At 45.1% G+C, this 27,057-nt stretch overlaps 1 protein-coding gene across 6 annotated transcripts in view; it reads left to right on the top strand.

Annotated features, from left to right (window-relative positions):
- The window catches only part of LOC134292951 (serine/threonine-protein phosphatase PP1-gamma catalytic subunit A-like), a 131,536-nt gene that overhangs the window by 56,672 nt on the left and 47,807 nt on the right, over positions 1-27,057 (top strand). For 5 of the 6 annotated variants that reach the window (XM_062958851.1, XM_062958850.1, XM_062958846.1 and 2 more), the window contains exon 4: positions 24,462-24,566. The exons of the other annotated variant lie outside the window; for it this stretch is intronic. In XM_062958851.1, the coding sequence (XP_062814921.1) occupies positions 24,462-24,566 (105 nt within the window). The remainder of the gene's footprint in view (positions 1-24,461; positions 24,567-27,057) is intronic. 6 annotated transcript variants of the gene reach the window in all.

Raw genomic sequence — 27,057 nt, 5'->3', positions numbered from 1 at the left:
AAAGCCACAGCAAGGACTCTGCCACATCCCACAAGCCCCAAGCCAATTTCCCAAAAAAAACCAAAACACAATATCGAACCAGCAACAACAGACACTCCACCCTCTATAGCCAGAACACTTAGCCCTCTCTCCCCAAGCAGCTTGATTCCCAGCGCAGCGCAATCCACCCTCTCTGCTCGGTATCCTAGCCCCGAATGGCTTGCCTGGGTTGGGGAGGGGATTTTTATAGAGATCCTACACGTGGACGCGGAGGACGCTAGCCCCCACCTTTTCCAGCCATCGTGGAAGTCTCTGATTGGCCAGGGAGCAGCAGCCATTTTAGGCTACGCTAGGCTCCCATTCAAGTTAGGTTGCAGAAACAAAAAATTTTTAAAAAAATCTTTAAAAAAAAAAAATTTGGAAGGAAAAAAAATTAACGAAACATTAAGAACAATTAGAGAATGGGCCAACGATGGTTCGAATTACATTGCCAGTTGCGCCCAGGGACAACGTTTCAATACTCGGTTCAAAAAGCGAGAACAATCCGAAATAATTCCGAAATAGAATCATAACGAAATTTTGGACAACCTTAGTAGTTACCAATCTACTCCACTGTCTTCATCTATCTATCTATCTATCTATCTATCTATCTATCTATCTATCTATATAAAGGAGTGATGGCATCAGGGCAGCGGACAAAGCAACAAAACTACAGGCCTCCCAACCTCGAAATTTGACAACACAACCCATCATCCATGGCTCTAGGTTGATACAATAAAAAGAAAAGAAAAATAAAGTCCTAATTACAGGGAGAGCAATAATTGTTTTTATCCAATTGCTGCCAGTTACAAGGCTAAGTTCCGCCCACTTGGTCTCCTAGCAACCTACTCAGCTCAGGGGACAGGCACAGTTAGGCCTCACTTAGGCCTCTTCCACAGATTATTTAGTTTGCACTGGATTATATGGCAGTGTAGACTCAAGGCCCTTCCACACAGTTATATAACCCATTTATAATCTTATATTATCTGCTTGGCACTGGATTACCTTGAGTCCACACTGCCAGATAATCCACTTCAGTGTGCATTTTCTACAGCTGTGAAGAAAGGGCCTCATATAATCCAGTTCTAAGCAGATAATATATGATTATAAATATACAGTAGAGTCTCACTTATCCAACATAAACAGGCCGGCAGAACGTTGGATAAGTGAATATGATGGATAATAAGAAGGAATTCAGGAAAAGCCTATTAAACATCAAATTAGGTAATCGTTATACAAATTAAGCACCAAACATCATGTTATACAACAAATTGGACAGAAAAAGTAGTTCAATGCTCAGTAATGCTATGTAGTAATTACTGTATTTACAAATTTAGCACCAAAATATCACAATGAATTTAAAACACTGACTACAAAAACATTGACTACTAAAAGGTAGACTGTGTTGGATAATCCAGAATACTGGATAAGCGAATGTTGGATAAGTGAGATTCTACTGTAATATGAAATAATTACTGTGGTAATCAGTCCAACCCAATTCTGCCATGGAGGACACAATCCAAGCACGCCCAACAGATGGCCACCCAGCCTCTCAATAATAATAATAATAATAATAATAATAATAATAATAATAATAATAATAATAATAATAATAATATCATACGTTCCTAAGGTTAGGAGGCACCCCTAAGGATCACCCAGTTCAACTTCCTTATATCATGCAGGACACAATCCAACCACTCCTGACAGATGGCCATCCAAGATCTGCACAGTAATAATACAAATCGAATCATAGAATCAGACAGTTAGAAGAGACCCCTAAAGGCCATCCAGTCCAACCCAACTCTGCCATTGGACGATACAATCTAAGCACTCCCAACAGATGGCCAGCCACCCTCTTAATAATAATAATAATAATAATAATAATAATAATAATAATAATAATAATAATAATAATATCATCATACAATCCTAAGGTTAGGAGGCACCCCTAAGGATCACCCAGTTCAACTTCCTTATATCATGCAGGACACAATCCAACCACTCCTGACAGATGGCCATCCAAGATCTGCACAGTAATAATACAAATCGAATCATAGAATCAGACAGTTAGAAGAGACCCCTAAAGGCCATCCAGTCCAACCCAACTCTGCCATTGGACGATACAATCTAAGCACTCCCAACAGATGGCCAGCCACCCTCTCAATAATAATAATAATAATAATAATAATAATAATAATAATAATAATAATAATAAGATCATACAATCGTAAGGTTAGGAGGCACCCCTAAGGATCACCCAGTTCAACTTCCTTATATCATGCAGGACACAATCCAACCACTCCTGACAGATGGCCATCCAAGATCTGCACAGTAATAATACAAATCGAATCATAGAATCAGACAGTTAGAAGAGACCCCTAAAGGCCATCCAGTCCAACCCAACTCTGCCATTGGACGATACAATCTAAGCACTCCCAACAGATGGCCAGCCACCCTCTCAATAATAATAATAATAATAATAATAATAATAATAATAATAATAATAATAATAATATCATCATACAATCCTAAGGTTAGGAGGCACCCCTAAGGATCACCCAGTTCAACTTCCTTATATCATGCAGGACACAATCCAACCACTCCTGACAGATGGCCATCCAAGATCTGCACAGTAATAATACAAATCGAATCATAGAATCAGACAGTTAGAAGAGACCCCTAAAGGCCATCCAGTCCAACCCAACTCTGCCATTGGACGATACAATCTAAGCACTCCCAACAGATGGCCAGCCACCCTCTCAATAATAATAATAATAATAATAATAATAATAATAATAATAATAATAATAATAATATCATCATACAATCCTAAGGTTAGGAGGCACCCCTAAGGATCACCCAGTTCAACTTCCTTATATCATGCAGGACACAATCCAACCACTCCTGACAGATGGCCATCCAAGATCTGCACAGTAATAATACAAATCGAATCATAGAATCAGACAGTTAGAAGAGACCCCTAAAGGCCATCCAGTCCAACCCAACTCTGCCATTGGACGATACAATCTAAGCACTCCCAACAGATGGCCAGCCACCCTCTCAATAATAATAATAATAATAATAATAATAATAATAATAATAATAATAATATCATCATACAATCCTAAGGTTAGGAGGCACCCCTAAGGATCACCCAGTTCAACTTCCTTATATCATGCAGGACACAATCCAACCACTCCTGACAGATGGCCATCCAAGATCTGCACAGTAATAATACAAATCGAATCATAGAATCAGACAGTTAGAAGAGACCCCTAAAGGCCATCCAGTCCAACCCAACTCTGCCATTGGACGATACAATCTAAGCACTCCCAACAGATGGCCAGCCACCCTCTCAATAATAATAATAATAATAATAATAATAATAATAATAATAATAATAATAATAATAATATCATCATACAATCCTAAGGTTAGGAGGCACCCCTAAGGATCACCCAGTTCAACTTCCTTATATCATGCAGGACACAATCCAACCACTCCTGACAGATGGCCATCCAAGATCTGCACAGTAATAATACAAATCGAATCATAGAATCAGACAGTTAGAAGAGACCCCTAAAGGCCATCCAGTCCAACCCAACTCTGCCATTGGACGATACAATCTAAGCACTCCCAACAGATGGCCAGCCACCCTCTCAATAATAATAATAATAATAATAATAATAATAATAATAATAATAATAATAATAAGATCATACAATCCTAAGGTTAGGAGGCACCCCTAAGGATCACCCAGTTCAACTTCCTTATATCATGCAGGACACAATCCAACCACTCCTGACAGATGGCCATCCAAGATCTGCACAGTAATAATACAAATCGAATCATAGAATCAGACAGTTAGAAGAGACCCCTAAAGGCCATCCAGTCCAACCCAACTCTGCCATTGGACGATACAATCTAAGCACTCCCAACAGATGGCCAGCCACCCTCTCAATAATAATAATAATAATAATAATAATAATAATAATAATAATAATAATATCATCATACAATCCTAAGGTTAGGAGGCACCCCTAAGGATCACCCAGTTCAACTTCCTTATATCATGCAGGACACAATCCAACCACTCCTGACAGATGGCCATCCAAGATCTGCACAGTAATAATACAAATCGAATCATAGAATCAGACAGTTAGAAGAGACCCCTAAAGGCCATCCAGTCCAACCCAACTCTGCCATTGGACGATACAATCTAAGCACTCCCAACAGATGGCCAGCCACCCTCTCAATAATAATAATAATAATAATAATAATAATAATAATAATAATAATAATAATATCATCATACAATCCTAAGGTTAGGAGGCACCCCTAAGGATCACCCAGTTCAACTTCCTTATATCATGCAGGACACAATCCAACCACTCCTGACAGATGGCCATCCAAGATCTGCACAGTAATAATACAAATCGAATCATAGAATCAGACAGTTAGAAGAGACCCCTAAAGGCCATCCAGTCCAACCCAACTCTGCCATTGGACGATACAATCTAAGCACTCCCAACAGATGGCCAGCCACCCTCTCAATAATAATAATAATAATAATAATAATAATAATAATAATAATAATATCATCATACAATCCTAAGGTTAGGAGGCACCCCTAAGGATCACCCAGTTCAACTTCCTTATATCATGCAGGACACAATCCAACCACTCCTGACAGATGGCCATCCAAGATCTGCACAGTAATAATACAAATCGAATCATAGAATCAGACAGTTAGAAGAGACCCCTAAAGGCCATCCAGTCCAACCCAACTCTGCCATTGGACGATACAATCTAAGCACTCCCAACAGATGGCCAGCCACCCTCTCAATAATAATAATAATAATAATAATAATAATAATAATAATAATAATAAGATCATACAATCGTAAGGTTAGGAGGCACCCCTAAGGATCACCCAGTTCAACTTCCTTATATCATGCAGGACACAATCCAACCACTCCTGACAGATGGCCATCCAAGATCTGCACAGTAATAATACAAATCGAATCATAGAATCAGACAGTTAGAAGAGACCCCTAAAGGCCATCCAGTCCAACCCAACTCTGCCATTGGACGATACAATCTAAGCACTCCCAACAGATGGCTAGCCACCCTCTCAATAATAATAATAATAATAATAATAATAAGAATATCATACAATCCTAAGGTTAGGAGACACCCCTAAGGATCACCCAGTTCAACTTCCTTATATCATGCAGGAGGACACAACCCAACCCCTCCTGACAGATGGCCATCCAATATCTGCACAATAATAATACACATCGAATCATAGCATCAGACAGTTAGGAGAGACTCCTAAAGGCCATCCATCCAGCCTAATTTTGCCATGCAGGACACAATCCAAGCACTCCCAACAGATGGCCACCCAGCCTCTGAATACTAATACTACTACTAATAATAATAACAACATCATACAATCCTAAGGATGGAGTGACCCCTAGGGATCATCCAGATCAACTTCCTTCTACCATGCAGGAGGACACAATCCAAGCACTCCTGACAGATGGCCATCCAGCCTCTCCATAATAATGATGATGAAGATGATGATGATGATGATGATGATGATAGAAGCATAGAATCCAAGTTTGAAGAGACCCCTAAGGGCCATTCAGCCCAACCCTTTCTACGATGCAGGAGGACACAATCCAAGCATTCACAACACATGGACAACATATAAATACTATACAATACTACACAGGGACATAGAGCCCCTCTACCCTCACCACTTTCATAGTACACAAACAACCAAATGCATACTCAACATAAAGACAACCATACAACAGACATTCAATACCACCACTACCTCAACAAGTTCTCACCAACACCACCAGACAACGCCACAGCAATGCGTGGCCAGGCACAGCTAGTGCCCTATATAAAGACTAATTCAGAAAGCAATCTAAGACCTGGAATAAATATGAGATTTTTGATAACTCTTCAATGGCCTATGCTAGCAATGTCCTGTGATTCAGGAAGGATCCTAGAATCCTAGTTGGAAGAGACCCCAAGGGCCATCCAGTTTAACCCCACTTTGCCAAGCAAGAACACAAATTCAAAAATCTCCCAACAGATAGCCATCCAGTTTCTGCTCCTTTCTACCTGAATCCTCATGTAATCCAGATAAGCATCTCCTTGAGAACATGCTTGGTCTTACTTACCAGGTGACTCAAATTACTTAATGCACTAAAATTACCAACAACTATACCTGAACATCTAGTTTCTGATCCTGCATTTAAGTACGTAGAACGTCACAATACTGTCATTATGTGTAAGGTAATGACACTGTCTGGACAAATCCATCTTCATTACATTCTACATTTAGATCTTTTAAAAATCAAATGTTTTCTTGTGTGGAAGAAAAAACAAATCTCTATCATGTTACTCTACTCAGGTGCAATGACTGGAATATAATACTAGCGAGGGCTATCTTTTTCAGAGAAATAGACTAAACATGTCAAGGATGCTTCACTTTAATCCTGGAAGCCAAGTTATTTCTTTATTTCTTTATTTACATCATTTATATCCCGTCTTCCTCCCCTAGGGGACCCAAAGCGGTTTACAGCATACTATACAACAAAGAACATCGTGTTTTTCTTCATGTACTCTGTGAATGCACACTAATGGAAAGACTGCGCTTGTGCAGGCTCCAACGGAAACTATTCCAAGCTAAAACTTTGAATTTTGGCGGTAACCCCGCCCCTCTCCCCAGAGGGCATAAAAGGCCGCCCCCAGCGCCCGCTCTCCAGTTCCTTTTTTCCGCCGCAAAGCTCACATCGGACTCTTCGTTTCTTCTCTGTGTCGACTACGCGCTTTAAGCGCTGCACTCAGTGTGCCGCTAAGATTCCTGATTCTGACGGCCACGCCAAGTGCCTCCTCTGTCTTGGCGAAAGTCACATCGTCGGTTCCTGTCGAATTTGCCTGGCCTTTACGGCTCAAGCAAGGAGAAACAGAGCAGCCAGACTCAGGGCGGCTCTTTACGAGAAATCCCTTGCTCCGGAATCCGCCGCTTCAGCCTTGACCTTGATGGCCTGCGAGACCTGGAAAGGCCTCCATGACCTCGAAGGCTGCCAAGCCGGCGAAGCCTCCTTGCACGGTGACCATAGCCACCGTCTCCACCTGGTCGGGTAAAGTTGGTCCTTCCTCGACATCGAGCTCACTGGCCTCGGCGGTGTCGACTCGATCTTGTCTGGCCTTGCCTCCATCGACGTCGGCGATGAAGATCACTTTTAAGAGGGCCCAGGAGGAATCTTCCCAAGCCCAATCCGACTTGGCGGCAGTTTGCCCTATTCCACCGACACCGGGGAAATCTATGAGGAAATCCATCCAAGCAGCCTCTGGCGAAGAAGTGCATGATTCAGCGCTCATTCTCCTCCGTTTCTTCCAGGAGGGACTTTCCCTCTTCTGCTGCATCATCAAGGAGATTGTCTCCAATTCAACTGGCGCAACGCTTGCGTTCAGCCTCCTGGTCTCCGCCTCGTCGGTCTTCCGAAGGCGATACTCAGATCTCACCCGACCGCTCCACCCATACCACGGTCAGAGCCCCTTGGCCTCAGCCTGCGATCCAGCATCGGCAAGCCCGCCAGGAGCTTTTTCCTCCCCCCTCAAACTCCTGAAAGGGGGAGGCAGACAACCCGTCTTGCTCAAGCTGCTCAGGCTTCGGCCTCCAAAGACCATCGGCCACAGACCACTGCTGCTCTTGAGGTAATACCTCCTACAGAGAATATACTTTCCTCTCCTCCCTGGTCCCCTCAAGGGGCCGAGGATAATGAGCTCGACGCCGAATGCCCGGAGTTGATACTCTCGGCCTCGGTTGTCTCCTTGGGACTTGATCTCTCTCCCCCTCATGACACTTATGAGGTTGACCCACGGACAACATTCGTGCCTTCTCGGACCAGATGGTCAGGTTGGCAGATGCCTTGGGGATGGAGATTAAACAGACTTCGAAGGCCGTAACCGACCCTGTTTTCAAGAGGGTCCAGGCTCAAGCTCCTCCGGCCACACTCCTCCTTTTTCTTCCTTACTTGCTGGACGTCATCCAAGCATCTTGGAAGACTTCGTCCTCAATATCCCCACCTTGAAAAAAATCGAGGTATGGTATCATACAGATGATGAAGCTCTGCAGTGGCTAAAGCATCACCCTGATCCAAAGTCGATGGTGGTCAAGGCTTCTCACTCCTCGGGTTGGCAGTCAAATTCACCGGCCAATAGAGAAGGGAATAGATTCGACACAATAGGTCGAAAGCTTTACTCTGGGGCCCTCCTCCTTTGCCGGATGGCAAATTATGGTGCTTGCATGGGGGCCTATCAGCAAATACTCTGGGAGGAGGCCCAACCCTTCTTTGCAAAACTCTCCGATGAAGATTGCTCAGTCCTTTCCACCCTCCAGCAGGAGGCAGACTCTTTGGCCCACCATCAAATGGCCAAGCATACGGGCAATATGGCTGGCAAGATGATTGCTCACATGGTGGCCATTCTTCGTCACTCTTGGCTGAGATCTTCGGGCCTTTCTTCCTCTCGGCAGGTGATCAAGGACCTACCCTTGGGCCTCTTCAATGCAGGAACAGATGACAAACTGAAGTCGAATCATGACTTTAAGATCCTTGCCTCCAAGTGTGGAACCAATCAACCGCACACTCAGCGCACTCGTTGGTTTCCTCAACGATACCGACACTTTCCTCCTCAGTCCTTTCGGCATCAGACCTTCAGGCGTTCCTCTAGTTCTAGTCAGCAGGGCCAGCAACAGCCCGACAACACCAAGTCCCGAAAAATAGAGGACAGGGAGTGGCTACCACTCCTCACACCCAGTGTCGAGCCTGACGCCTTATCCCTTGGTACCGTTTCCGACTCTGATACCGCTGCAAACATCATGCTGCCCCTAAGTCTGTCGTCCAACCATCCTCTCTGTCACTTCTGAGACCGTCTGGCCCCTTTCTACCATGTATGGACGTCTATCACCTCAGATGCATGGGTTCTCCGCATTGTCCAAGGTGGATGCGCCTTGGAATTCGAGGAGCTTCCCACTACGGGCAGGGTCCTGCATACCGACCCTTCTCCAGAAATCTGCGCTGAAGTAGATTCCCTTCTTGCCAAAGGAGCCATACAACCTTCTCCTTCTGAGCAGGACCCTCGAAGTTTTTTCTCGAGGTACTTTACAGTTCCAAAGAGGGGCGGAGGACTAGGTCCCATTCTGGACTTAAGGGCCCTAAACCTGTTTATTCATTCTTCGAAATTCCGCATGGTCTCCGTTGCTTCCAACCTCCCCATGCTCCAGCGGGGAGACTACTTCGCTTCCATAGACTTACGAGATGCTTACTTCCACATTGCAGTGAGGAACTCTCACAGACGCTTCCTCTTTTTCAAGCTTCTCAATCAAACTTACCAGTTTGCGGTTCTTCCTTTCGGACTTGTTACCATTCAGCGGGTATTTACCAAGGCTGTGGTGGCGGTTCACCTAAGGAAGCAGGGCATCACCATCTTCCCCTACCTGGACGATTGGATGATTGTTGGTCCCGATCCGTTGTTGCTGGAATGTCATGTCTCCCAGACCTTACGCCTTCTGGACTCACTCGGTCTCCAGTTAAACGCCGAGAAGTCTCATTTTGCTCCCTCCAGAAAGATACGCTTCATCGGAGCCCTCTTCAACTCCATCACTCAAATAGCTTCCCTGCCATCGGGCAGGCTTCTAGCTCTACAGCAGCACATGTCGCTTCTCTAAAACAACCGCAGGGTTCAGGCCTGCTCTGTCCAAGTCCTCCTTGGTCACATGGTGTCTACGGTTCTAGTTACCCCCTTCACCAGGCTCCGTCTGAGACCTCTTCAAAGATGGTTTATAGACTCTTTCAAACCTCTCCGTCACCCCAGCTCCATGTTCCACACGATACCGATGCAGGTCCATTGGTCCCTTCACTGGTGGATGGATCGAGCCAACGTCTGCAAGGGCCTACCCCTCCATCCATCCCTCCCATTGGCCATGATTCCTCCAACTATGCATGGGGAGCTCATATGGACGACCTTACAGTTCGCGACCTGTGGTCGCCTCTGGAAAGAGCTTACCACATAAACTTTCTGGAATTGTTGGCAATATCCAAGGCTCTCCGAGCCTTCGCTCGATCCCTGCTTCACAAAACTGTGCTGATCCAGACGGACAACACTGTTGCAATGTACTACATCAACAAGCAGGGCGGTACTGGCTTGAGGAAGCTCATGGCTCTCTCATCCAAGAACATCCAAATGTTGTGGTGCATAGCCCACGACATTTCCCCAGTGGCCATTCACCTTCCCGGCGTGCGGAATGGCTTGGCCGACTCCCTCAGCAGGATGACAACTTCACCTCATGAGCTCAATCCCATGACTCTCCATCGCATCTTCGACAGATGGGGATGGCCAACCCTAGACCTGTTTGCCTCCCCCGAGAACACTTGACTTCCCCAGTTTGGGGCGAGACTACCTCCAAGGTCAGTCCCCAGTTGTCTAGGGGATGCCTTTCTCCTGGACTAGTCCATCGAGCTCCTCTACTTGTTTCCTCCTTTTCTGCTGATCCCAAAGGTGCTAGAGAGGCTTCGTCTGTCAGCTATGGCGATTCTCATAGCTCCTGCCTGGCCACGCCAACCGTGGTACCCGGCCCTTCTGCAGCTGTTGTTGGGGTTCTTTCTTCCGCTTCCGCTCACTTCCTCACCTTCTCACCTCCCAGGATGGCCAAGTCCTCCATCCGGACGTCCCATCCCTACATTTGACAGCCTGGAGGATTCTTCCCTGAGCTCCTTTCACCTGGACCTCCAAACAATCCTCCACGTGGCCCACAAGCCAGCAACCTCGAGGGCCTATGCCAACAAAATTGCCAAGTTCCATGCCTTTCTTCGGCTCCACGGCATCGAGGCTCTCTCCACCTTGGTCCCACTGGTCCTGGACTTTCTTCTCACTCTAGCAGACCGAAAGCTTTCTCTAGCCTCGATAAAGTCTTATCTCGCGGCTCTCTCCTGGTACTTCCAACATCAAGGTCAACTGTCTTTATTCGCCAATCACCTTGTTAAAAACTTCCTGAGAGGCTACAACAACCTTCGCCCTCCACTGCACCCTGACACCTGATTGGAATCTCGAGCTCGTCTTGTCCTAGCTGACAGCTTTACTAGCCTCGATAAAGTCTTATCTGGCGGCTCTTTCCTGGTGAGGTGAGGCTATTGTACCTTAAGGTGAGGCGAGGCTATTGTAAGGTGAGGCGAGGCTATTATTGAAAGTGTTGGCTTCCTGTTGAAGCTTTCTGAGCCAGCGTCGCTCGCGCCTGACGGCGCTCATGAACCCACCTACACTAAAACATGTTCTTACAGTATATAAAATAAACAAAACAACATTAAAATACACACACACAGGAAGGTGGATAGCATTCTGCCCATAACACACACAAACCTACTCGGTCACTTCACTCACCAAGAGATGGATCAACAGCAAATACTTGCCACCACATGCACAAGTTGCGGCATGTTCACCTTCTTTGCACAACAACTACTCAACTACACCTGCACCAAGTGTAAACAGCTGACTCGGATGGAGCAGAGGATCCAATAACTTGAGGCCCGCATTAAGACCCTTAAGGACATTCAGGCACTTGAGCTCTTGGACACTGCACAACACGCTACTGTAGATCTGCAACCTGCATCACTTTACAGGGAGATCAACTCAGATAACCCTCAGGCTTGGAAGGAGGTTACCCATAGAAAGAGACACAGGACCAGGCAGCCTCCGCAGAACTCCTCTGCTCAGCTGCATTTACACAACAGATTCCAAATTCTTATACCACTAACATACAATCAGGAACCACATCTTGTGGAGGACCACAGTTACTTAGATACCACTCAGTGGGCCACTTGATCAATGCGCAGGGGATATCCCTGACGGGGACAGTGCATCACCACATTCACACTTACACAATCATGCAGATGCTCCATCCCCAATCGTAGACCAGGAGCAACAGGAACATCCTTGGGAGAGTGATGGGCTCTCGGATGTATCTCAATGGATTGTCATTGATGAATGCACTGGGGATGTTGAGGAGGAGGACAACACTTTACACCTACACGATTCACTTCAACAGGAACACTCTTCAGGGGACATACACACTGTCTTGCACAAAAGGGACCCTGTCAATCCTCAAAGGAAACAGGTCTTGGTAGTAGGTGACTCCCTCCTTAGAGGAACGGAAGCCATCATTTCCAGACCGGATGGGATGGCTCGAGAAACATGCTGCCTCCCGGGGGCAGAAATACACCATATCACTCAGAGGCTCAGCAGGCTCCTAAAGCCCCATCACCCTCCCCACCTTATGTTGATTCATGTAGGAACCCATGACACCGCTAGGCATACTTTTCAAAAGATCACAAACGATTTTCAAGCTCTGGGAACAAAGCTAAAACTGTATATTGTACATGTGATCTTTTCATCCCTCCTCCCTGTTGTAGGACACGGCTCTACAAGGGCCGGAAAAATAGTACAGGTCAATAACTGGCTCAGAAAATGGTGTCAAGAGGAGCATTTTGGCTTCCTGGACCATGGCCTGCTCCTCCAGGAGGATGGCCTACTGGCAAGTGATGGGGTGTATCTCACACAAGTAGGAAAACATCTTTTTGCACACAGACTGACAAACCTCATCAGGCGCACTTTAAACTAGATCCACTGAGGGAGGGGAACAACAGCCTGGCGAACACTGTATTACCTACGACTACAGGGAACCGCCAAAAGGCTAAACGGAGGGCTGCACAAACACAGCAAGGACCAAGTACGGAAAGCACAATAATCCCAAATAAACAGCTCAAGGGGAGGTCACAGGGGCTTACATGTCTTGACACCAATGCTCAGAGCATGGGAAATAAGCAAGACAAACTCCAACTTCTAGCACAGCACCACACATACGATGTCATAGGCATCACTGAAACCTGGTGGGATGACTCCCATCACTGGAATGTAGCCATTGAGGGCTATGACCTCTTTCACAGAAATAGAACAAAGGGAAGAGGAGGGGGAGTAGCTTTATATGTCAAAAACAGTTACGTTGCAGAAGAAATGCAAGACTGTAATCCGGAAAACATCTGGATAAGCATCCGGGAAAGCATCTGGATGAGAATCAAGGGAACCGGGACTCAAAAAGATCTTGTCGTGGGTGTCTACTACAGACCTCCGAACCAAGATGAAGAACTTGATGAAGCCTTCTGTCAGCAGCTGACCAAACAGGCACCAAGAAGAGATATAGTAGTCATGGGCGATTTCAACTATCCCGATATCTGCTGGAAAACAAACTTGGCCAAGAGTACAAAGTCCAACAAATTCCTCACTTGCCTTGCAGACAGTTTTATGGTCCAGAAGGTAGAAGAGGCAACAAGGGGATTGGCAACTCTTGATCTAATCTTAACAAATGTGGAGGACCTGATCAATACAGTCGAAGTGGTCGGATCCTTAGGGGCAAGTGACCATGTGCTCCTGCAGTTTGTGATACAAAGGAATGCTGAAAGTCAAACAGACAAGTCAAACACGCATTCTGGACTTTAAGAGAGCTGACTTCCAAAAAATGAAGGAAATACTGAGCGGCATTCCATGGACGCCAATATTAAAAGACAAGGGAGTTAAGAATGGATGGGAGTTTTTAAAAAGTGAAATACTCAAGGTGCAAATGCAAACAAAGAAGAAAAATAAGACAAGTGCGAAGACGCTAACTGGGCTAAGACTCAAAAGTGACATGCACAAGAAGTGGAAAAGGGGAGAAATCACCAAAGAAGAATTCAAACGTATAGCCAAGTCCTGTAGGGAAAAGGTTTGCAAGGCTAAAGCGCAAAATGAGCTCAGGCTTGCCAGGGACATAAAAAACAACAAAAAAGGGTTTTTTGCTCACGCTGGTAGAAAAAGGAAGAACAAGGAGGTGATAGGGCCTCTGCGAGGAGAAGATGGGGTGATGGCGACAGGGGACAGGGAAAAGGCAGAACTGCTTAATGCCTTCTTTGCCTCGGTCTCCTCACAAAACGAGAGGCAGCCTCAATCTCAGCAACATGGAATGGACGAAGGATTGGGGGAAATCCAATCCCAAATAGGGAGACAAGTTGTCCAGGAACACCTGGCCGCTCACAATGAATTCAAGTCCCCAGGGCCAGATCAACTACATCCAAGATTATTGAAGGAACTAGTGGAAGTTATTTCAGAACCACTGGCAATTATCTTCGAGAGTTCTTGGAGAACGGGAGAAGTCCCGGCAGATTGGAGGAGGGCGAATGTGGTCCCGATCTATCTTCAAGAAGGGAAAAAAGAACGACCCAAACAATTACCAATGTCCGGTCAGCCTCACATCGATACCAGGCAGGATTCTGGAAAAGATCATTAAGGAAGTGGTCTGCGAACACTTAGAAACAAATGCGGTCATTGCTAATAGTCAACACGGATTTACCAAAAACAAGTCATGCCAGACTCATCTGATCTCTTTTTTTGACAGAGTTACGAGTTGGGTTGATACAGGGAATGCCGTGGATGTAGCCGACCTGGATTTCAGTAAGGCCTTCGACAAAGTCCCCCACGACCTTCTGGCAAGGAAACTAGTAAAATGTGGGCTAGACAAAACTACGGTGAGGTGGATCTGTCATTGGCTAAGCGAATGAACCCAAAGGGCGATTCTCACCCATGCGTCGTCTTCATCATGGAAAGAAGTGACGAGTGGAGTGCCATCCGCAGGGTTATGGGCCCGGTTCTGTTCAGGATCTTGATTAAGGACTTAGACGAAGGGTCAGAAGGCACGATCATCCAGTTTGCAGAGGGGACCAAACTGGGAGGGAGAGCCAACACTCCAGAAGACAGGAGCAGAATCCAAAACGATCTTGACAGACTAGAGAGATGATTGGCCGAAACTCACAAAATGAAGTTCAACAGGGACAAATGCAGGATACTTCACTTCGGCAGAAAAAATGGAAATCAAAGACACAGAATGGGGGGCGATGCCTGGCTTGACAGCAGTGTGTGCGAAAAAGACCTTGGAGTCCTCGTGGGGAGGAAGGGGAACATGAGCCAGGAATGTGGTGCGGCGGCTAAGAAAGCCAACGGGATTCTGTCCTGCATCAAGAGGGGAATAGCGTCTAGGTCCAGGGAAGTCTATTCCTCCTTGGCCAGGCCACTTGACCTGGAATCCCACTGTGCCCCATTCTGGGCACTGCAATTGAAGGGAGAGGGTGACTCTAAGCTGGAAAGCGTCCAGAGGATGAGGGAGGCTCAAGTGATCAAGGGTCTGGAGAACAAGAATCCCCATGAGGAGCGGCTTAAAGAGCTGGGCATGTTTAGCCTGCAGAAGAGAAGGCTGAGAGGAGACATGATGAGGGCCATGTACAAATACGTGAAGGGAAGTCATAGGGAGGAGGGAGCAAGATTGTTTTCTGCTGCCCTGCAGACTGGGACACCATGGGACAAGGACTTCAAACTGCAGGAAAGGAGATTCCACCTAAACATCAGGAAGAACTTCCTCACTGTGAGGGCTGTTCAGCAGTGGAACTCTCTGCCTCAGACTGTGGTGGAGGCTCCTTCTTTGGAGGCTTTTAAGCAGAGGCTGGGTGGCCATCTGTCGGGGGTGCTTTGAATGCGATTTCCTGCTTCTTGGCAGAATGTGGTTGGACTGGATGGCCCATGAGGTCTCTTCCAACTCTACTAGTCTATGATTGTATGATTCTCCTTTCGAACCCTTGGCTTCGGCTGATCTCCACCTCCTCTCGTAGAAGGTCGCATTCCTGGTCGCAGTCACCTCGGCGTGGAGACCATCGGAACTTGCGTCCCTGTGGGTCGATGAACCCTACCTCCGGTTTCATCACGACCATGCTGTGCTCCGCCTGGACCTCACTTTCCTGCCGAAGGTGGTGTCCGCTTTCCACCTGAACCAAGACATTGTCCTTCCGGCCTTTATCCCCAACCCATCAACTCCGCTTGAGCAAAAGCTTCACCTTCTCGATGTCAGGAGAGCCCTCCTTTTTTACAAGGACAGAACTAAAGCTAAGCGGAAGACTCCCACACTCTTTGTCGCATACGCCCCAGATAAATTGGGCATCCTGATTTCTTCTCAGAGGCTATCCCACTGGATTGCGCAGGCCATAGAACTTGCTTACGAACTGGCCAAGCGCCCTCCCCAGCTTCGGTCCAACCAAGATCGACAAGGGGTCTTTCCGCCTCCACTGCATTCTTAAGGGGGATTCCTCTTGACTCTATTTGTCGAGCGGCAATCTGGTCTACTCCCTCAAACTTTGTCTCCCACTATAGAATGGACTCTAGAAATCTTGGGGACTCGGCCTTCACCAGGTCGATATTGTCATCTTATTTGTCGTAGAATGCCCTTGGTCCCACCTTCGGGCATTCCTCTCTCGGTCACACAAAGACTACCATAATTATGGTTCTTGATTTACACCTCTTTACTTGGGTTCTCCATGTTGACAGTGTTGTACCACTCTCTCCCTTCAGGGATGACTGCCTTGAGATGTTTTTTGCACTGCAAAGTTACTTGCACTGTTTGCATTACTTATCTCTTATAGTGTGCTTTTTTCTCCTCGGTACCGAGGAATCATAGAATCATAGAATCATAGACTAGTAGAGTTGGAAGAGACCACATGGGCCATCTAGTCCAACCCCCCGCTAAGAAGCAGGAAATCGCATTCAAAGCACCCCCGACAGATGGCCATCCAGCCTCTGCTTAAAAGCCTCCAAGGAAGGAGCCTCCACCACGGCCCCGGGGAGAGAGTTCCACTGTCGAACAGCCCTTCTCACAGTGAGGAGTTACCACTTTATTGCATTCTCCCTATGGGAGTACTTTGGGTATGTTGCCTTTTTCCCCTCATGGATACCGGGTGGCCACGGTATCGGGGACTGTTTTTCAATGGCCGCTTTATATGTTCCTATATGCATTAGGTCGCTGTTTCGACCATTTACTTGCACTTGTTTACCATTTGTGCTCAATACAATCATGGTTTTGGACATTCAACTCATTTTCGGGTTTGCTCTGTCCCACCACCCAACACTTCAGCTTGCTAGTCTCCATTAGTGTGCATTCACAGAGTGCACGAAGAAAAAAGGCAGGTTGCTTACCTGCAACCATGTTTCTTAGAGTATACTCTGTGAATCCACACAATCCTGCCCTTCCTTCCCCTCTGGCAAACCTCTCCCTTCCTCGTCGCCTTTCGCGGCGTAGGAACTGGAGAGTGGGTGCCGAGGGTGGCCTTTTATGCCCTCTGCGGAGAGGGGTGCTTTAGTTGTGCAAAAACTCCCCTGGTCACTGCTGAAACCTGGGGCTCCAGGCTCAGTTATGAGTCCAGGATCACTCCCAGACTGTGAATCTGTGTCTTCAAGGGGAGGGTGACCATATCCAGCACAGGTTGTAACCCCACACCCTGTTCAGCCTTGCGATTAACCAGGAGTGCCTCTGTCTTGTCTGGATTCAATTTCAATTTGTTTACCCTCATCCAGACTGTCACAGCAGCCAAACACCGGTTCAGGATCTGAACAGCCTCCTTAGCAACAGGTGGAAAGGAGTGATAGAGTTGGACATCATCTGCGTACAGGTGACATCCAACTTCAAAATCCCGGATGATCTTTCCCAGCGGCTTCATGTAGCTGTTGAACAACATGGAGAATAGCATTGAGCCCTGCAGGACCCCACGAGTCAATGGCTGCGGGGCTGAGCAGGTGTCCCCCAGCAACACCTTCTGGGTATGACCCTCCAGGAAAAACTGGAGCCACTATAGAACAGTGCCTCCAAGACCCATTCCTGTGAGGTGCCCCAGGAAGATACCATGGTCTATGGTATTGAAGGCCGCTGAGAGGTCCAGGAGAACCAACAGGGTCACACGCCCCCTGTTGAGATTCCTACACAGATCATCCACTACGGCAACTAAGACTGTTTCAGTTCCATGTCCTGGCCTAAAGCCAGACTGTGCCGGATCCCGATAACCAGTTTCTTCCAAGAACCCCTCGAGTTGTGAGACCATTATATGTTCCATGACTTTGTTTAAGCTCACTGGAAATTTGCCCTCCTGTAAGGAGGCATTTACCACCATCTTCACCCACTTGGCCAGACCCTCTCTGGCCTCCCTTACCAACCAGGATGGGCAGGGGTCTAGGATGCATGTACTTGCCCTCACTTCTCCAAGGATCTTGTCCACATCCTCGAGCTGCACCAATTGAAATGAATCCATCAAAACTGGACAAGATGTACTCCAGTTATATCCACAGAGCCTGCCATTAACATGGTGTCCAGGTCGGATTTGATCAGAATGACTTTGTCTGCAAAGAACCGAGCAAATGCTTTACAGCGGGTCGGTGAATGGTCAGGAACCCCATTTTGAGGGTTGGGATTTAATAAATCTCTGGCTGTTCAGAACAGCTCTGCTGGACAGTTCTTCACAGATGCAATGTTTGCAGCAAAGTGAGAATTTTTTGTGGCATTGATTGCTGCGGAATATGCTTTTAGTTAAAGAGAGCTGTGTTCACTTTGATTCGTTATGCCTGATACACCACACACATTCTAGTCCCCTCTTTGTTTACTTCCTTGCTGCCAATTCCTTTTTGAACCAAGCAGCTGGTTTATCTCTGCTACTTGAGAGGGGGTGTTCTAGAGCAATCGTGTCTATTGCCCTGGTTATCTCCCCATTCCAGAGAGAGAACAGAGCATCAACAGGATCACCTACTGAGGTGGTGGGAAATTCACCAAGAGCCATCAGGAATCCTGGATCCATCAGTCTCCTGGGGCGGACCATCTTAATTAGCCTCCAGCCCTGTGGAGGTTAGGGGGCTCAGCCTAAACCTGATCAGGTGATGGTCGGTCCATGATAATGGAGTAATAGTCAACTCCTCAATACTATTCTCTCATCCCTGTCAGAAAATCAAGTCCGATGATGTCCAGCACTGTGGGTAGGGCCAGATACCACTTGGAACAGCCTTATCGTTGCCCTGATGGACATGGAGTCTTGAGCCGCTCCTGACAGGGTAGTCTCTGAAGTCCCCCAGCACCAAGAGCTGTTGGGACTCCAAAGCCAGGCCCGAGACCACCCTGGCTAGCTCAGGGAAGGAGACTGTAGTGCAGTGGGATGGACAGTACACTAACAAAATCCCTATTCTGTCCTAGTCACCTATCCTCGGGGGGGGGGGGGGGTAGATTTGAATGCCATTGATGGGACACCTGGTCAAAGGAATGAAATCCTTATAAACCACTGCAGCCCCTCCTCCCCATCCTCTAGCTCTCAGTTGGTGCTGCATGGCGTACCTTGGTGGACAAAGCTGGATAAGATTTACTTCTCCAGCCTCATCCAATTAGGTCTCTGTTATGCACGCCAGGTCTGCATGTTCCTCCAGAATTAAATCTCGGATAATAGGTGTTTTTCCATTGGTAGACCTGATGTTTAACAACATTGCCAGTCTGGGTACCCAATCTTATGCCAGCAGACTGTTCTGGAATTAATAATTTTCTCGTTCCTTAAGCCAAATTGAAGGTATCTCGTTCTCGTATCTCCCCCTCTCCGAAACCACCCCTATGGGGGGGGCCTGACCATAGGAATCCCCCTCCCTATTGGGCCCCTCTCCCTTGGGATCCTCACAGTGTTATTTGAGGAACTGTTCCGTTGCTGATTTGGTCCACTCCCTTCTCTTCCCTGCCCCCCACCCCGGGGATATAAGTATCTGGGTAAAAATCAGGGGGAAGAGAAACAATAGAGATGTTGTTTTGGAGGTTTGTGACAGAGGAGGTCTGCCAATAGAGAACTTTAATGTGGCTTTCCTGAAACTGATGACCACATATTCAGAAAAGAAATATATAGTACTAATAATTAATTTATCCTGATATTTGTTGAAAGGCAAACATCAGGTCCAACAAATGTCTCACTTGCCTCTGAATGCTCAGTAATTGTTATTGTCCAGGTTTTAAATTGCTGCTGGTGTTGTTTTATGTGTTTTATGTGGTTACAATGTTTTAATTTCACTGCTCCATGTTTTAATTAATGTTGTTCAGGCTTGTCTGCATGTGAGCCACCCGAGTCCCTTCGGGGAGATGGAGGCAGGATACAAAAATAAAGTTGTTGTTGTTGTGTTGTTGTTGTTGTTGCTGTTGCCTTTCACAGGCCAAAGAGGTGGAAGAGGTAGCAAAGGGACCAGCTATTTGAGATCTGGAAGGGATGACCTGATAAATGGGATAGAAAATAGCAGGATCCTTATGTGGGAGTGACCATGTTTGTTATACATTGGGAAGGGGAAGTTATGTGTTCATGATGAATTGATTAAAAAAGAAAAATGAATGGTATCTAAACAACACTGTAGTTGAGCTAAGAGTTAAAAGAAACATGTACAAGGATAAATCACCAAGGAAAAGCAAATAGCCAAGCTGTGTAAAAAGAAAGTTAGTAAAGCCAAAATGCAGAAAGAGGTTGAGCTTGTTAGAGATGAAAAACAATAAAAACAAATACAGTAGTCTCACTTCTCCAACATAAACGGGCCGGCAGAATGTTGGATAAGCAAAAATGTTAGATAATAAGGAGGGATTAAGGAAAAGCCTATTAAATGTCAAATTATGTTATGATTTTACAAATTAAGCACCAAATCATCGTGTTTTACAACAAGCCTGCCACTTGTTTGGGAGCGTGGCTGCACTTGTGTTGTTGTTGGGCGTGTTGGCCCGCTGCACGTTGCTGCCTGGAGAAATAGCTGTGGCTCCGGGCGGGAGGCAGACTGCGTTGGATAATACAGAACGTTGGATGAGTGGAGGTTGGATAAGCGAGACTCTCCTGTAATGTGATAGGGGAATGTAGCACATAATGAGTAAAGAGGCTATGTTAAATATCTTATTACTAGCTGCGCCAGGTCACGTGTTGCCATGGCTTATGGGAGGGAATCCTTTGTGGGCCAGATGGAATAGCAGTGAATAGCCTTACAGCCCCAAAGCCTGGCTATTTTCTTCTTATGGGAATCCTTGTGGGGTGAGCTGGAATACAATGGAACAGGCTTGCTGGGTACTTGTTCTAGCTGGATGGTTTTTTGAACTGATAGAATTCCAATAGTCTCATTATATACTCGAAGCTAAGCCGAGTTTTTCAGTCCTTTTTTGAATTGTAAAAAAGAAAAGAAAGAAAAACCTCCCTCAGTTTATAATGGGGTCTGTCAAGCCAGCAGAGGAGCCTGGAGGCCATTGCTTGCAATATATGATTTATTTTTCTCCCTTATCAGTGTGTTTACTTTTCCAAAGCCTGCCTCCACTTAACCAAGGGAATGTTTTGAAAAGGGAAAGGAGGGCGAGAGAGACCTGGCAAGTCAGGAAGAAGAAAATGCATATATCCATTAATCTTATAAAAAACATTTTCCCCTGAAATATTTGTTAATCTCCCCTACAGATATATAGGCAATCCTTTGCAATCCTTATGTACCTGTATATCTGTATTTATCTATCTATATATGGATTTCCCCCTCATATGTTTGCAGGTCTTTGCAAATCCTATATGCATATAGATATCTAGAGATTTCCATGTACCTGTATATCTGTATATTGGGTTTGCACATGTTACAGGGTGGAAATGCACACACAAATATATATAAACATCTCCAGATGTGAATATAGATTTCTTGGGCTTGCAGATATTTCAGGGGAAATGCATACACAGACACATATATAGACACTGTCTAGATAGATATAAACATAGATATATGGAGTTTGCAAATATTTCAGGAGGGAAAAACACATACATATAGAGAGAGGATTTACAAACGATTCAGGGGGAAATGCATATGTGAAATTAGTATATACAGTAGAGTTTCACTTATCCAACATAAACGGGCCGGCAGAATGTTGGATAAGCGAATATGTTGGATAATAAGGAGGCATTCAGGAAAAGCCTATTAAACATCAAATTAGGTTATGATTTTACAAATGAAGCACCAAAACATCATGTTATACAACAAATTTGGCAGAAAAAGTAGTTCAATACACAGTAATGCTATGCAGTAATTACTGTATTTATGAATTTAGCACCAAAATATCACGATATATTGAAAACATTGACTACAAAAAATGTGTTGGATAATCCAGAACGTTGGATAAGCGAGTGTTGGATAAGTGAGACTCTACTGTATAATGTTAGATCTATCTCTAGGTCTGCCTTTACCACTAGCTGCTGCATTTCCCAACCTCGGCTTATACTTGAGTCAATATGTTTTCTCAAATTTTTGTGGTAAAATTAGGTGCCTCAGCTTATATTCAGGCTGGCTTATACTCGAGTATATACAGTAAAAGCCTGGCTGCTTGCTGCCTAGGGGAATCTTTGGTTCATCAGTTTCAATCATATAGAATAGTATCGATGCTTCAAAGCTGGCTGCCTTCTACTAAAGTTAATCCCTTGTTGGTCTGGTTGAATTGCACTGAATAGCCTTGCAGCTTCAGTTCCTGACTGTGTTATGCCTAGGGGAATCCTTGTTTGGTGAGCTTGCACCCTCAATCAAAGAGCCACTTTGAAGCCTGGCTGCTTCCTTTGTAGAGGAATCCTTATTTGGCCAAATTGAATTGCACTGAATAGCCTTGCAGCTTAAAGGCCTGGCCGCTTTCTACCTAGGGCCTCCTTGCTAGGCCAGGTTGAATGGGACAGAGTAGCCTCGTGGCTTCAGAGCCTGGGGGTTTTCTACCTAGGGGAAATCTTGGTTGGCCAGGTTGAATAGCACTGAACAGCCTGGCTGCTTGAAGCCTGGCCACTTTCTACCTATTATGGTGGAGAACAAGGGGTTAAGAAGTTATTGAGCTGGGGAATAGGGAGGAGAGGGTTGTTGGTCTGAGGGATAGGGAACAGGAAGCTATCGGCTTGGGGTGTGAAAAGTAGGGGACTATAGGGCTGGAGGATAAGACATAGGGAGCTATTAGGAGGAAAGGGTATTTGACGGGGGGGGGGGGGGGTTGGGAGAAGATGGCCATTGGGCCTGGGGGTAGGGAGTAGGAGACAATTGAACTGGAGGGTAGAGGGCAGGAGGTTTTTTGGGATAAGTGTAAGAAATTGGGTACGATTGGGCTGAGGGATAGGGGATAGAGGTCTGTAAGACTAGGAAGTAAGTCGGGGTGGAAACTGGATAGGGGATAGAAGTTCTTGTTGAACTAGTCAATATTGTATTGTTTGGCTCCCACCAAATTCTTATGATGATTCTCTTAAGAATAGTAGGACAGAAACATAAATGTCTTGGGAGAAAAACTCTATTGATTGTTCCCTTGTATTTGGGAGCTTGGGGCAGTTTATTCATATCTACCTAGCAGGGCTATTGAATTATCATTTTATCTAGTTTTAAAATATGTTTTGTTTTATAAATGTTAACTTCCTTGTGTCCTATTATTAGAAGAATCAAAAATAAAAAAGTAATAAAATGTAATAAAGTAATAATAGGTAAAGGTAAAAGGTAAAGGTTTCCCCTGACGTTAAGTACAGTCGTGACCGACTCTGGGGGTCATCTCCATTTCTAAGCCCAAGAGCCGGTGTCGTCCATAGACACCTCCAAGGTCATGTGTCCACTGGCATGACTGCATGGAGCGCCAGTGTTACCTTCCCGCTGGAGCGGGATCTATTGATCTACTCACATTTACATGTTTTCAAACTGCTAGGTTGGCAGGAGCTGGGGCTAACAGCGGGCGCTCACACCGCTCCCGGGGTTTGAACCTGGGACCTTTTGGTCTGCAAGTTCAGCAGCTCAGTGGTTTAACACACTGCACCACATCTAATCATTGCTAATATTTTTACTATCATTTGTTTAAAATTGATTTTAAAATCAAGTATTAACTAGTAATCATGGTACATATTGTGAAATGGCTCCATAATTTATACCAGTATGTGTCTCAAATGAAGAAGTAATTTTGTTTTATCTGTCTTGAATCCTTTGCTAGTTGTAAAGATAGACATTAGAGATCTTTCTTTAGAAAAGACATTCTATCATCAGCAAGAAGAGCTATTTTCCATGTGATTAAATAACACACTACCCGTAAGTAATATGGAGTAAATACTTTGGCCTCAGTAGAACATCTTGAGGCATGAGTAACTGGTATGTATCTTAATTGTTTGCTTTTTCTTCTAATCAAAAATTTCAGAGCTTGATTCCAGGTCATAATATGTATGGGATGTTGCTTAAGAAGATACCTTCTCATTTACTCTAAGTGTAATGTGGAGTTTGCATTTCTAGAAAATAGATACTGGATGTAAACTTGATCTGCTTGTCTGATACCATTTTGAAGAAAATTATGAGATTGATATTTAACAGACTCAAACAAGACCCATTAAAAGCAAAGTAATATAGAACCTTGATCTGGTGTTCTCCTTCAACCCTTCTACTCTAATAAAATGCTATTATTTTATGCTTTTTTGGTTTTTAAATGAGATGTGCCCTGAAATGTCTTCTAGGTAAACGAAGATATAACATCAAGCTATGGAAAACCTTTACAGACTGCTTTAATTGCTTACCAATTGCAGCCATAGTGGATGAGAAAATATTTTGTTGCCATGGAGGTAAGTGGTTAAATTATGTATGCTGCTTTCTTGTGCTGTGTTACTGAACTTATTGAATAAATGTGTTGTCGAAGGCTGTCATGGCCGGGATCACAGGGTTGTTGTATGTCTTTCGGGCTGTGTGGCCATGTTCCAGAAGCATTCTCTCCTGACGTTTCGCCCACATCTATGGCAGGCATCCTCAGAGGTTGTGAGGTGTGGATAAACTAAGTAAGGAAAGGAAAGAATATATATATCTGTGGAGAGTCCAGGGTGTAGCAAGAGTCCTTTGTCATCTTTGTCTTGACTCTCATGGCTTGCTCTTGGCCTTGCAGCCTGCCATAGATGTGGGCGAAACGTCAGTTTCTAGAGCAGCAGAAAACAAGCCTGTCCTCTCCTTAATGAAATCAAGATCTGCTGCATTCACAGCAGTCACTGCATCTACCAAAAAGAGATATGTGGTTGGTCTGGCATGACTTGATTAAGGGAAACCCATGCTGACTTTTTGTGGGTGTGGCATGCCTTTCCAAATGCTTTCAGATTATCTCTGCTCCAGAACCTTTCCTGGCATCGATGTCAGGCTGACTGGGCAGTCATGGTTTGGGCCCTCTTTCCATCCTGTCCAGGAATTCTCTTAAGATGGTCATTCACCACTGGTTCTGAAAGAAATTCTGCCAGTTCTTTTAATCCTCTTGGATGGAGTTCATCTGGCCGTGGAGACTTAGATTATTTATTGGCAACATACAAGCCTTGGCAACATACAAGCTGAATACGAGCCAGTGATGTGATGTAGTAGCCATCCTCGATATTATTATCCTTCCTTCTGTACATTCTCGCCACCTTCTCTTGAGGAAGGAAAGAGCAAAAAGTTTTCCTTGGTGCTGGAGGGACACCACTCTGGAAAAGATTTTGCCCCTCTTCCACCAGAAAGGGTTAGGGATGGAAGAAAAGACCAATAATGGAAGAGCTTTGTGCAATGCAAACCTACAGATTGCAGTTTTCCCTTCTCCTTTCTTCTCTTTCCCGTCCCACACCTGTTTGGGTCCCTGCGAATATTGCCGTGTTATTAGCAATGCTTCTTAAGGCCTTCTCAACCTCACTCCTCAGGATGTCTGGCTCTAGTTCACTCACCACACCGTCAAAGCCATCCTCGATATTATTATCCTTCCTTCTGTACATTCTCACCACCTTTTCTTGATCTCTTCAGCTTCTGTTAGGTCCCTGCCATCTTTGTTTTTGATCATGCCCATTTTTGCCTGAAATTGTCCTTCCTATTCTATTGCCTTCTTCCACTCCTATGCATTGCTTGTTTAAAAATACAGTAGAGTCTCACTTATCCAACACTCGCTTATCCAACGTTCTGGATTATCCAACGCATTTTGGTAGTCAATGTTTTCAATACATCATGATATTTTGGTACTAAATTCATAAATACAGTAATTACTACATACCATTACTGCGTATTGAACTACTTTTTCTGCCAAATTTGTTGTCTGACATGATGGTTTGGTGCTTCATTTGTAAAATCATAACCTAATTTGATGTTTAATATGCTTTTCCTTAATGCCTCCTTATTATCCAACATATTCGCTTACCCAACATTCTGCCGGCCCGTTTATGTTGGATAAGTGAGACTCTACTGTCGTTCCTTGTCTCTTCTGGCTAACCTCTGGAATTGTGCATTTAGTTGGGCATATCTCCCCCTATCACTGTTTCCTTTTGCCTTCCTTCTTTCTTGGGCTACTTCCAGTGTCTCCGCAGACAACCACCTTGCCATCTTGGTTTCTTTTTCTTTGGGGCGTACGTTGTTGCCGCCTCCTGGACAATGTTGTAGACTTCCGTCCATAGTTCTTCTGGGACTCTATTTATCAAGTCTAGTCCCTGAAATCTATTCTTCACCTCCACTGCATATTCACTAGGAATATTTGTGAGATCGTATCTAAATGGTCTGTGTATTTTCCCCATTCTCTTTAGTCTGATTCTAAATAGTGCAATAAGAATTTTGTGAACTGAACTACAGTCAGCTCCAGGTCTTGTTTTTACCGACTGGGTGGATGTCCGCCACCTTTGGCTGCAAAGGATGTAGTCAATCTGCTTTCAGTGTTGACCATCTGGGGAAGTCCATGTGTAAAGCCGTCTTTTAGGTTGTTGGAAAAGGGTGTTTGTTATGCACAGTGAGTTTTCCTGGCAAAACTCTATCAGCCTATGTCCTGCTTTGTTTGGTTGTCCCAGACCATGCTTGCCTGTGATCCCGGTTGTCATTTGACTGCCCACCTTAGCATTCCAGTCTCCTGTAATGAAAACAATGTCTCTTTTTGGCGTATTATCCAGTGGGTGCTGCAGATCCTCATGGAACTGATCTAATTTTGCTTTTTCAGCAGCTGTGGTTGGGGCATATATTTGGATCACTTGAACTCCAATTGATATCATTCTATCATTTTTTGGGTTGTATCCAAGCACTGCTTTAGCAACTTTATTATTAATTATGAAGGCTACTCCATTTCTTTGGTGT

This window comes from Anolis carolinensis, chromosome Y (assembly GCF_035594765.1).
Source record: "Anolis carolinensis isolate JA03-04 chromosome Y, rAnoCar3.1.pri, whole genome shotgun sequence".
Taxonomy (NCBI): Eukaryota; Metazoa; Chordata; class Lepidosauria; order Squamata; family Dactyloidae; genus Anolis; species Anolis carolinensis.
The sequence above is the reverse complement of the archived record's forward strand: the minus strand, read 5'-3'. Positions and strand labels throughout refer to the sequence as shown.